This window comes from Coregonus lavaretus (assembly GCF_964263955.1).
Source record: "Coregonus lavaretus genome assembly, contig: HAP1_SCAFFOLD_953, whole genome shotgun sequence".
Lineage (NCBI taxonomy): Eukaryota > Metazoa > Chordata > Actinopteri > Salmoniformes > Salmonidae > Coregonus > Coregonus lavaretus.
In genome coordinates this window covers 180,091-191,729 of record NW_028158756.1, presented here as the reverse complement: position 1 = coordinate 191,729, position 11,639 = coordinate 180,091, and the positions used below count along the sequence as shown (strand labels likewise).

Sequence of the window (11,639 nt, the reverse complement as noted above, 5' to 3'; positions counted from 1 at the left end):
TACCCGGTGTTGAAATAGAAGGAACTATTAAAAGTACACCTATGGGATGGAACCTGTAAGAGATTATTGAACAGTCAACAAATAATCTGGGTTAAACAAATACAAAAAGTACACCAGAAGGAATTAAAATAGCATGTGTGAGAAATAGAATATTAGTAAAGTCAAAAGTCACAAACAACTGTAGATTTTGCTGTAACTCTATCCGTTCTGGAGCCTTATAAACTCCAGGTTACCGATATATCACCAATAATCATGTAAGGTTGTATACGTGTGAGACCTAATGTTTGCTCAAAAGTCACATCTATGAATAATTCCAGGGGGTTGTATAGAGGAGGGAGAACCCATTCCTGTTGTATGAGACTGTCAGGAATTATCAAGATTACATTGTGGGGATCAATCCCTCTGTAAAAGTATGAGATAATTCTGGGGGACTAGTCAAGATTACATATACAGGAAGGGGTGATTCAAGGTGTTGTTGTGTGAAGCTATTTTGAATTACTTGTTAAATTGACTTGTTAAATAGAAGAGGTGGCTAAGGGATTTTTAACAGTACCAACCATGGGGGGGGGGCAAATCCTCACAAGAGGTCCCAGAATTTACTGGGGACGAGAAATACTTGATGTAATTAAAATGGAATCCAGGGATAGAAGAAATCTCCATTATGTAACCAGGTGGAGGGAGAGGTATGGTTTTGAGGGACATCTAGACGCAGATAAACTCGAATCCATGCTTAAACAGATACATAAGGTGTGTAAAGGAGAAATAAGCAGTGAGAGAGAGAGAGAGAGTAGGAGGGGGCCAGTACCCACTGATAGCCTTACCTAATCTATTGGCGGGGAATGAAAGGGGCCCCAGCAACCTTAGATGTATACAGTAATAATAATAATATGCCATTTAGCAGACAGGCCATGAACACAGAGGACGTGGCCAGAGCGGTAGAAGGAATGACCCACCCCAAAACAGGAATAGTAAGGTTTGGGCTGCCGTTAGAGGGCAGTGGGTTTCAGGGGATGCCCAGAGGACACTTTTGCCATGGGCCGATCACAGAGAGTATGTTGGGAAAATAACTGAATTGTGTAATAGCCTCAGAGAGACATGCAATCCATCATGAGCAGAATAACAGACAGGACAGAGCCAAGAAAGAAGAGGAAGATGCAGAGTAACTAATTGCCACTCTGGGAGAGATGGCGGGTAGAACTAGAAACTTAGGAGAGAGAGGAGATAAGGCAGGAAGAAAAGAGAAGTGAGTGAGAGGGAAAGAGAAGTGAAGGTTGAGGTCTCCGTGCCTCCCCCAGAGCAGAGGGCAGAAAGGTTATATCCAAACTTGGCAGACCAGGCATGGAGAGAAAATCCAGATGATGAATACGTAGGGAGGAGAAGGAGAGTGCAGGGGAATAATGTTGCCCCCCCACCGGCCCCACCTCCCTATGAGGACGAAGGGGCTGGAGGAGGAAGGGAAGATGAAGGTGAGGAAGAGCCAGAGGTAGAGGAGTACAGGACAAGGGCAGAGAAAGTCAGACAGGAAAGAAAAGAGAGAAAAGAGAGAAGAGAGAGAGAGAGAAGTCCATCCCCCAGCTTTGAGCGAGAGGAAGAGGAAGATAAGGCGTGACTAGTCCTTGAGGGAGAAACAGTAGACTCTAGTGAGGGGAAGACTAAGGAACCCTTTGATCCAAATTGTGAGGTGTTTGAATTGGCTACTATTGACTTAGCACTTCAACAGGAACAGAAACCTTATTTGACATTGACAGTAATGGGTATGAAAATTAAATTCCTTTGTGATACGGGAGCCTGCAGGACAGCAGTCTGTGCAACAGACAAGCCAGATGGAGTCAGGATTGATGGGGAGAAAATCATAGTGCGATCTGCCTCTGGTCATCAATTTATTGAAAGGTTATCAGCCCCAATAACCCTAAAACATGACCAATCAGGATGAGAGGCAACCATACCCATCCTGATATCTAAGCTGTGTCGGGTAAATTTACTAGGACGTGATGTAATGACTAAATTGAATGTGGCTGTCATTTCCGCTGAGAGGGGAATGAAAGTACACATACAGTGGGGAAAAAAAGTATTTAGTCAGCCACCAATTGTGCAAGTTCTCCCACTTAAAAAGATGAGAGAGGCCTGTAATTTTCATCATAGGTACACGTCAACTATGACAGACAAATTGAGAGAAAAAAATCCAGAAAATCACATTGTAGGATTTTTAATGATTTTATTTGCAAATTATGGTGGAAAATAAGTATTTGGTCACCTACAAACAAGCAAGATTTCTGGCTCTCACAGACATGTAACTTCTTCTTTAAGAGGCTCCTCTGTCCTCCACTCATTACCTGTATTAATGGCACCTGTTTGAACTTGTTATCAGTATAAAAGACACCTGTCCACAACCTCAAACAGTCACACTCCAAACTCCACTATGGCCAAGACCAAAGAGCTGTCAAAGGACACCAGAAACAAAATTGTAGACCTGCACCAGGCTGGGAAGACTGAATCTGCAATAGGTAAGCAGCTTGGTTTGAAGAAATCAACTGTGGGAGCAATTATTAGGAAATGGAAGACATACAAGACCACTGATAATCTTCCTCGATCTGGGGCTCCACGCAAGATCTCACCCCGTGGGGTCAAAATGATCACAAGAATGGTGAGCAAAAATCCCAGAACCACACGGGGGGGCCTAGTGAATGACCTGCAGAGAGCTGGGACCAAAGCAACAAAGCCTACCATCAGTAACACACTACGCCGCCAGGGACTCAAATCCTGCAGTGCCAGACGTGTCCCCCTGCTTAAGCCAGTACATGTCCAGGCCCGTCTGAAGTTTGCTAGAGTGCATTTGGATGATCCAGAAGAGGATTGGGAGAATGTCATATGGTCAGATGAAACCAAAATAGAACTTTTTGGTAAAAACTCAACTCGTCGTGTTTGGAGGACAAAGACTGCTGAGTTGCATCCAAAGAACACCATACCTACTGTGAAGCATGGGGGTGGAAACATCATGCTTTGGGGCTGTTTTTCTGCAAAGGGACCAGGACGACTGATCCGTGTAAAGGAAAGAATGAATGGGGCCATGTATCGTGAGATTTTGAGTGAAAACCTCCTTCCATCAGCAAGGGCATTGAAGATGAAACGTGGCTGGGTCTTTCAGCATGACAATGATCCCAAACACACCGCCCGGGCAACGAAGGAGTGGCTTCGTAAGAAGCATTTCAAGGTCCTGGAGTGGCCTAGCCAGTCTCCAGATCTCAACCCCATTGAAAATCTTTGGAGGGAGTTGAAAGTCCGTGTTGCCCAACGACAGCCCCAAAACATCACTGCTCTAGAGGAGATCTGCATGGAGGAATGGGCCAAAATACCAGCAACAGTGTGTGAAAACCTTGTGAAGACTTACAGAAAACGTTTGACCTGTGTCATTGCCAACAAAGGGTATATAACAAAGTATTGAGAAACTTTAGTTATTGACCAAATACTTATTTTCCACCATAATTTGCAAATAAATTCATTAAAAATCCTACAATGTGATTTTCTGGAGAAAAATCTTTCTCATTTTGTCTGTCATAGTTGACGTGTACCTATGATGAAAATTACAGGCCTCTCTCATCTTTTTAAGTGGGAGAACTTGCACAATTGGTGGCTGACTAAATACTTTTTTCCCCCACTGTAGTCAGAGACAATATGGTGGTCTGTGGGGAAGGGGAGCCATGTTATTGGTATAGGCAAGATTTGTTTAGGGTGGGAATAACTGATATTCCCCGAACCTTGATGGAACTTGCTGATGATGTAGTACCAGGCCCCACTAAAATGTCCCCCGATGACCTACACTGTACTCTCTGGTATAACAAACACCCAGGTCCAGATGCAATCTATGAGAAAGCATTATTTAAAACCACAGAAAGGACTATAGCCTTGGAATGGTTTCACTATGACAACACCCACGCAGTAGTGGAGGTGGAACTAGGGCCCCAAAGTCAGAGACTGTTCAGGGAAATATGGAGCCCACATGTGTCCCTAGCAAAGGAGCCAGCAGAGGACTGGAAAGACATGGGCCAGTGGGTATCCAAGGGTAAGAGGATCACTGATTGGGTCAATATTGTGAGTGGCGATCAACACAGCCCATCCACAGATAGTACATTTAGATGAGAATAGCAGATGCTGAGGAGAGGAATACCTGTTGACAGTACAACAGGAGTCAGACTTAAAAGAAGTTCCAGAGCATTTGTGGTCCCGGGGTCCAGCAGACGTAGGATTAATAAAAGGGGTAATTCCAGTACAGGTGATACCCAAATCTAATCATAGGCCATATCAGAAGCAATACCCTATGAAACCAGAAGCAATAAAAGGTTTGCAGTTTACCAAGAGCAGATTGGGAGGGACCTTGAGGGAGGGCCAATTCCCGGGGAGATAGTGAGGCCAGAAACAAAGGTGCAGTGTCCTGGAAATCACAGTCTGTTTTGTTTTTTTCAGTTCTGCTGGGAGTACATTGGATGATGGGGTTTTGTGTTGAATTAGAGACAGTGAGACTATTAGTCAATACCTAGGAGAGAAGAGAGGTTACGGTAGCAAAGACAGACAAGAAGGAAATGGTAATAGTGGAGACAGGAGTGAGTGGAAGTGTTACAATTGTGACAAAACGGGACATTTTGCTAGAGAATGTGAGGAACCGTGTAGTTACTGTGCAAGGAAAGGGCACCAGTTAAGAAACTGTAGGCAGAAGGGGAAGAGAGAAATCAGGAGTCCTCATGACCTGGCTGTTTGGTTGTTGTTTTTTAATTGGGGTTTTCAAATAAAAAACAACACACCTAGTATGATGTTTATAAAGCCTTGTTGTTTCAATTTTGGTCAAGGGTGATAGGTCTTAGAGGAGCACACATAGAATTTTATGGAGTTTTTTAGGTTTTGGCTGAGTTTGGGGTATATATGATTTCTTATGAGAATGAATGTCATGAGGATTAATGAACACTTGGGATAAGTAACATTTATTAAATATTTAGAATAATGGTAATGTTTGGTATACTAGGGGATGGAATTTCAATTGCCTCTGAACTCTGTTTTAACTTTCTGGTGTTAATTAATCATCCACACTGGTAAATTCTAAAGGCATGAGAGGAGGACTTTAAGATAGTTTATTTTACCAATAAATAAAAAATAAGGGATGGCAATTGGATGATAAATTACCAATATTACCTAAGTGATTGTTAGGTAGGTGATAATATTGACACATGGGCAGTGACATGTGTCAAAAGGAGGGTTGGATGGTAGAACAGATTAGACAACACTTTGTTGCACATGGGATTACTAATTATAAAAAATAATAATAATAATAACAAAAAAACCTTTGTTCAAGATGTGTTATCTGTTCTCAAAATAATCACCAGGGCAGACAAAGGGCACCTCAGGGTGAGTATCCTCCGGCTAAGTACCCTTTCCAGCAATTGGAAATGGATTTTATAGAGTTATCACGGAGTGAAGGGAAGAAATTTAGAGTAACCCCAGATAAAGATGGGTTATCCCCCTTTGAGAAAGTGTTTGGAAGACCTTACAGAATGCCACAGTTGGCAGGACCAGACAGGCAGACATAGAACTAGAGAGCACCCTAGCAGAACACGTGAGAAGGTAGTTTATTAACCACACCTGTATGTCAGAGGTTTTGTGCCCCACAGGTGAACTAAAGGAGAAGGTGACCCACTCTATCTAACCAGGAGACTGGGTGTGGATCCAGTCCCTAAAGAAGAAAAACTGGAAGCAGCCCCGTTGGGAAGGTCTATATCAGGTCCTGTTGGTGACGGCCTTCGCTGTAAGAATCGCCGAAAGATCCACCTTGGTGCATGTCACTCACTGCAAAAAGGTAAACCCAGTTACACCTGACGAACAAACACAGAGTTAGGAGAAAGAACCGATCACCACTAGGGCTCGGGGGTTGGCTCCTTAACGAAGATTCCCTTACCCTGTCTGATCATCCCTGTGTGAGTTCGATAGAAGGTAAAGCAATGGGTTGGCCTCTGGCGTCTGACATGTTCTCAGGGCGAGGGTGGGGATTCACAGGTCTCCTGACGGTAGGTAGCTGTCTGATTGTGGGGGCCATATTCCTAACACACTCAAACCCTCCTGATCCGCCAGAAGTAGTAGTTAACCTAACAACAAGTTGATAAAATAATACCTTAACACAGTCTATGAAGGCATAGGAGAAAGCTAGACGTAGGGAAAGGGGAAGTACTAGGGACTGTAGGGAAGGACATCACCATATGTATGTCACCATGTATATCCTGGGACAATGTAGTTGCTCATACCAAGCGGGGGGGATATGTCAATCTCCATACACAGTTTAAGGACAGGTGTAGTATTGTGAAAGTAGGGAATTACCAGAAATGGCAGTGCGACCCATATAAGGGTAGGTACTGTCTGAAAGTCTGAATTACGCTAAAACAGGTTACAGACCTGAACAAGTGAGATATCCTCTTCAACTGGGGCACCCTATATTGTAAACCTCTCTGAGGGATGTAGTCAGACCGGGGCTGTGGTGAAGGAGTCTTGTAGTAACTTGCACTATCTGTATCCCCCGATAACAAAGTCACCCCGACCTAGGTTGCCTCCGTTTGAAGTCTCAGGGGATTCTTATTGTTTTTCTAGGACTAGTAAGATAGGATACAGGGTTGGGCATCTTAGCTCCTGCTCCCACACAGAGAATGTCACAACTAAAGAGACCATGACTAATCTCTCCTCTTTGTTGCAGCCAGAGGATTATAGGAACCAAAACCAGGCCCGTGCTGACATCTGATGGTTGTGTGGTGATAACAGATTGTGAACTCACCTACATACGCAAACAATCAAACGTGTCAGAGACTGGTGAGCTGTCACGTAGAAAGTGGGACCTCCTCCCGGGATCCTTTGATGAAAGGATATATATTGATGGGATAGGAGTACCTCGAGGGGTTCCAGAAGAATTCAAAGCTAGGAATCAAATCGCAGCTGGGTTTGAATCAAGTATTTTCTGGTGGTCAACAATTAATAAAAGCGTAGGTTGGATAAATTATATGTACTATAACCAGTAAAGATTTATAAACCACACTCGTGATGCAATAAAGGGATTAGCTGAGCAGACAGCGGCAACTAGCTTAATGACATGGCAGAATAGAATAGCTTTAGACATGCTTTTGGCTGAGCGGGACGGGGTTTGTGTTCTGTTTGGATATATGTGCTGTACTTTCATCTCCAACAACACAGCACCGGACGGGTCCGTGACCAAAGCGCTTGAGGGACTCACCACGCTGGCGAACGAACTGGCTGAGAACTCTAGTATTGATAGCTCCATAAACGGTTGGTTTGATAACATATTTGGTAAATGGAAAACTATTGTTGTAACTATTCTGGGTGAAGTTATAGCTTCTATGGGTATACTTGTTCTTTGTGGATGTTGTCTTATTTCCTGTGTCTGAGGGTTGGTGAGAAAAGGAGATGGAGAAGGTGGTTTCCCAACAGATGGTGAGATACGGCCCAATCCCGGACTCCGACCTAAGGAATGAAACCAGGCTTGGTGGAGGACGACGACGATCCAGATAATTTGAGACTGGATGTTTTCCTAGAACTATAAATCTCTAGTTTAAAAGTTATTGTAATGATCTTTTGTATATTAAAGTCTCATTTTAAGTATGATGTACTAGTTACCATTGCTAAAAAGTAACGTTATGCTTTTAATCATGGGGTAATCCTGATGAACCTGTAATGTTTTTATATGCAAACCAACTTATATACTTCAATGAGTGTGATTCATTTCTATAACAACATATATTTTGTGTGTGTAATATTTAGTCAAAGGGTGGAATTGATAGATTAATTATTAATGACTAATTATTACACCCTGAAACTGTGTATAATGTGTTAGAAATGTGTGAGTGTAGGACCAGTAAAGGCTATGGCATTGAGCCACTATTTAGCAATGTGAGTAAGAGTTAGGCCAGACAACAAAGACAACTGAGAAACTAAGATAAAGAGGCCTCCCAATTTAGGGAGGGGAGAAACTGTTATGAAAACATGGTGCAGAATATTGTGAGAACGGCAATAACTGAGTAATGCAGGGAGTAGGATATGTGTGTGTGTGTGTGTGTATGCATGTGTGTATGCATGTGTGTATATGTGTGTGTGTGTGAACTGAAGGTCAGTAGAGCAGTTTTAGAGTGGAAAACTACAGCCCGCCTACAGAGGGGAGGGATTTATTTTTGTATGACGTATGAGTATAAAAGATGGACTCTGAAATTGTGATGGCAGAATTCTCAATGAATAAATATCTCTGACTATGCAGACCGGGACTCTGGCCGTTACTTAAATCCCAAAAGACTTACAACCTTTTGGGAGACGCACAGAGACACTAAAATAGTTTGTTAAATAATTCACATAAGAGGTGTAGTGACGTTTTTAGTAGATAAATAGACATATACATTTTGAATTCCATGAATCAAACAAAAGCATATTTACTGTATAGAAAACGAAAAAACAAAGGTTGACCAGCACAAATTCATGTAGAACATTTATTTTTTATTAGCAGATCAATTAAGTTCATTACAGTTATCCAAATACATGAATCAATAAAATAAAAATTCCAGAAATGTTCCATATACACAAAAAGCATATTTCTCTCAAATTTTGTGCACAAGTTTGTTTCCATCCCTGTTAGTGAGCATTTCTCCTTTGCCAAGATAATCCATCCACCTGACAGGTGTGGTATATCAAGAAGCTGATTAAACAGCATGATCATTACACAGATGCAGCTTGTGCTGGGGACAATAAAAGGCCACACAACACAATGTCACAGATGTCTCAAGTTTTGAGGGCGCGTGCAATTGTCATGATGACTGCAGGAATATCCACCAGAGCTGTTGCCAGAAAATTCAATGTTTATTTTTCTACCATAAGCCACCTCCAATGTCGTTTTAGAGAATTTGGCAGTACGTCCAACCGGCCTCACAACCGCAGACCACATGTAACCACGCTAGCCCAGGATCTCCACATCCGGCTTCTTCACCTGCAGGATCGTCTGAGGGGAAGGGGGGCGGGGTGCTGAGTAGTATTTCTGTCTGTAATAAAGACCTTTTGTGGGGATTAACTCATTCCGATTGGCTGGGCCAGGCTCCCCATTGGGTGGGCCCCTGCCCAGTCATGTGAAATCCATAGATTAGGGCCTAATTCATTTATTCCGATTAACAAATTTCCTTATATGAACTGTAACTCAGCAAAATCTTGGAAATTGTTGCATGTTGCGTTTCTATTTTTGTTCAGTATAATACGACTTGTAGGACGTATCGTATGTTACGAATTAAAATGTGTATGTTCTGTTACGCATTGCTATTCATACAATATGTTATGAACTTGTAATATGTATGATATGTTATGGATTCCAATGTGTTGTTGCTAACGTTAGCTAGGTTAGGGGTTTAAGGTAGGGTTAAATGGGGATAGGGGAAGGGTTAGCTAACATGCTAAGTAGTTGCATGCTAAGCTAACATAATAAGTAATAGCTAAAAAGTAGTAAGTAGTTGCAAAGTTGCTAATTAGCTAAAATGCTAAAGTCCTCCGTGATGAGATTCAAACACGCAACCTTTGGCTAGACGTTTGCGTTACACGCCCACCCATCCACAGAGCAGGAGTACGGCTTCTCTCCTGCGTGTATACGTTGGTGTGTTTTTAAGCTGCCCAATTAGAACTCTCCCCACAGACAGAGTCAGACCAGGCTGAGAGGGAAACAGTACCACCCAATCAACTGGCAGACTATAGTGTTTGTTTTCAAAATGTGACAAACAATAGGATTGCAATAGAGTGTTCTATTTCATCCAATTCAACGTTACAACTGCTTTTATGAAATGAGAATTAAGTAATGGAGTGACTAATCTTAGCAGGTCTGAGAGAACTGATGTGGCTTTTCTCCTTGATGTAGACGTTGGTGTGTTTTTAAGTTGCTCTGCTGAGAGAAACTCCTCCCACAGTCAGAGCAGATGTAAGGCTTCTCTCCTGTGTGTGTTCTCTGATGCACTTTTAGCTCAGTTGATGTTTTGAAGCATTTTACACAGTCAGAGCAGGAGTAAGGGTTCTCTCCTGTGTGTGCTCTCTGATGCACTTTTAGCTCAGTTGATGTTTTGAAGCATTTTACACAGTCAGAGCAGACGTAAGGCTTCTCTCCTGTGTGTGTTCTCTGATGAAGCTTTAGGTCAGTTGATGTTTTAAAACATTTTCCACAGTCAGAGCAGACGTAAGGCTTCTCTCCTGTGTGTGCTCTCTGATGTACTTTTAGCTGAGTTGATGTTGTGAAGCATTTTACACAGTCAGAGCAGACGTAAGGCTTCTCTCCTGTATGTATACGTTCATGTGTTTTTAAGGTATCCAATCGGGAGAAACTCCTCCCACAGTCAGAGCAGAAGTAAGGCTTCTCTCCTGTGTGTGTTCTCTGATGTACTTTTAGCTCTTTTGATGTTTTAAAACATTTTCCACAGTCAGAACAGTTGTAATGCTTCTCTCCTGTGTGTGCTCTCTGATGTACTTTTAGCTGGGTTGATGTTGTGAAGCATTTTACACAGTCAGAGCAGACGAAAGGCTTCTCTCCTGTATGTATACGTTCATGTGATTTTAAGGTATTCGATCGGGAGAAACTCTTCCCACAATCAGAGCAGGAGTAAGGCTTCTCTCCTGTATGTATTTGTTGGTGTGCTTTTAAGCTGCTCTTTTGAGAGAAACTATCATTACAGTCAGAGCAGGAGTAAGGCTTCTCTCCTGTATGTATGCGCTCATGTGTTTTTAAGTTATCCAATCGGGAGAAACTCTTCTCACAGTCAGAGCAGTAGTAAAGCTTCTCTCCTGTGTGTATTTTTAGGTGTCTTTTTAGCTTTGATAGAAATGGGAAAATCTCCTCACAATGTGGGCAGTGGTGAGACCTCTTAGCTCTGTGATCTTCCTGCTGTTGCTCTCTGGATGTAGAGAATGTCTCAACATGGTCTCCTGTGTGAACAACATCAGAAGAACCAGTCAGTTGGTGCGATATACATGTCAATCAAATGTATTTTACGAAGCCCATTTTTACATCAGCAGTTGTCACAAAGTGCTTTACAGAAACCCAGCCTAAAACCCCAAAAGAGCAAGCAATGCAGATGTAGAAGCACAGTGGCCACGAAAAACTCCCTAGAAAGGCAGCAACCTCGGAAACAAACCTAAAGAGGAACCAGGCTCTGAGGGGTGGCAAGTCCTCTTCTGGCTGTACCGTAAGACATATGAATTCATATAAGTAGGCTGTACAATTACAAAAGGGGAATAAAACTATTCTAAAACTGGGTAGGAGTCAAAAACTAAAAAGGGGACAAGGTCATGAAAATGATGAGCCATATCATCCTCTACTCACTATCACAAGGGTTAGTAACTACACAGACTCAGTTCATAGAACAACAAACTTAGATAGAACCTGCTCTTACTCTGAGAAACAGATTTCCCAATCTTCTCCTCCTCTTCTTCATCTTTAATGTTGATGACATTCAGCTCCAGTATTTGACTGCATTCTTCCAGCTTCACTGATGCCATCTCTGGATCCTGCAGTGCAAACTGGGCTCCACTGTCACCATCAGGACCCAGTGACTGTAGGTTTGGACTCAGTGTGGAAGGAGAGAGGC

General features: G+C 42.5%; 1 protein-coding gene across 1 annotated transcript; it reads right to left on the bottom strand.

Moving 5' to 3' along the window:
• Positions 1-8,516: 8,516 nt before the first annotated feature.
• Positions 8,517-11,639, bottom strand: LOC311123637 (uncharacterized protein). Its single transcript, XM_084197880.1, has 2 exons — positions 11,445-11,639; positions 8,517-10,977 (listed from the first exon to the last, which is right to left on the bottom strand). The coding sequence occupies exons 1-2, from the start codon at positions 11,548-11,550 to the stop codon at positions 9,878-9,880; spliced, it is 1,206 nt and encodes a 401-aa protein (XP_084054006.1). The 5' UTR covers positions 11,551-11,639; the 3' UTR covers positions 8,517-9,877.

What these genes read in the sequence shown, in the direction of transcription:
- LOC311123637 (XM_084197880.1), bottom strand. Translation starts at nt 11,550, where the DNA reads ATGGCATCAGTGAAGCTGGAAGAATGCAGTCAAATACTGGAGCTGAAT. An exon ending in TGGGAAATCTGTTTCTCAGA is followed by an intron (nt 10,978 to 11,444) that starts GTAAGAGCAGGT and finishes TTGTTCACACAG; the next exon opens with GAGACCATGTTGAGACATTC.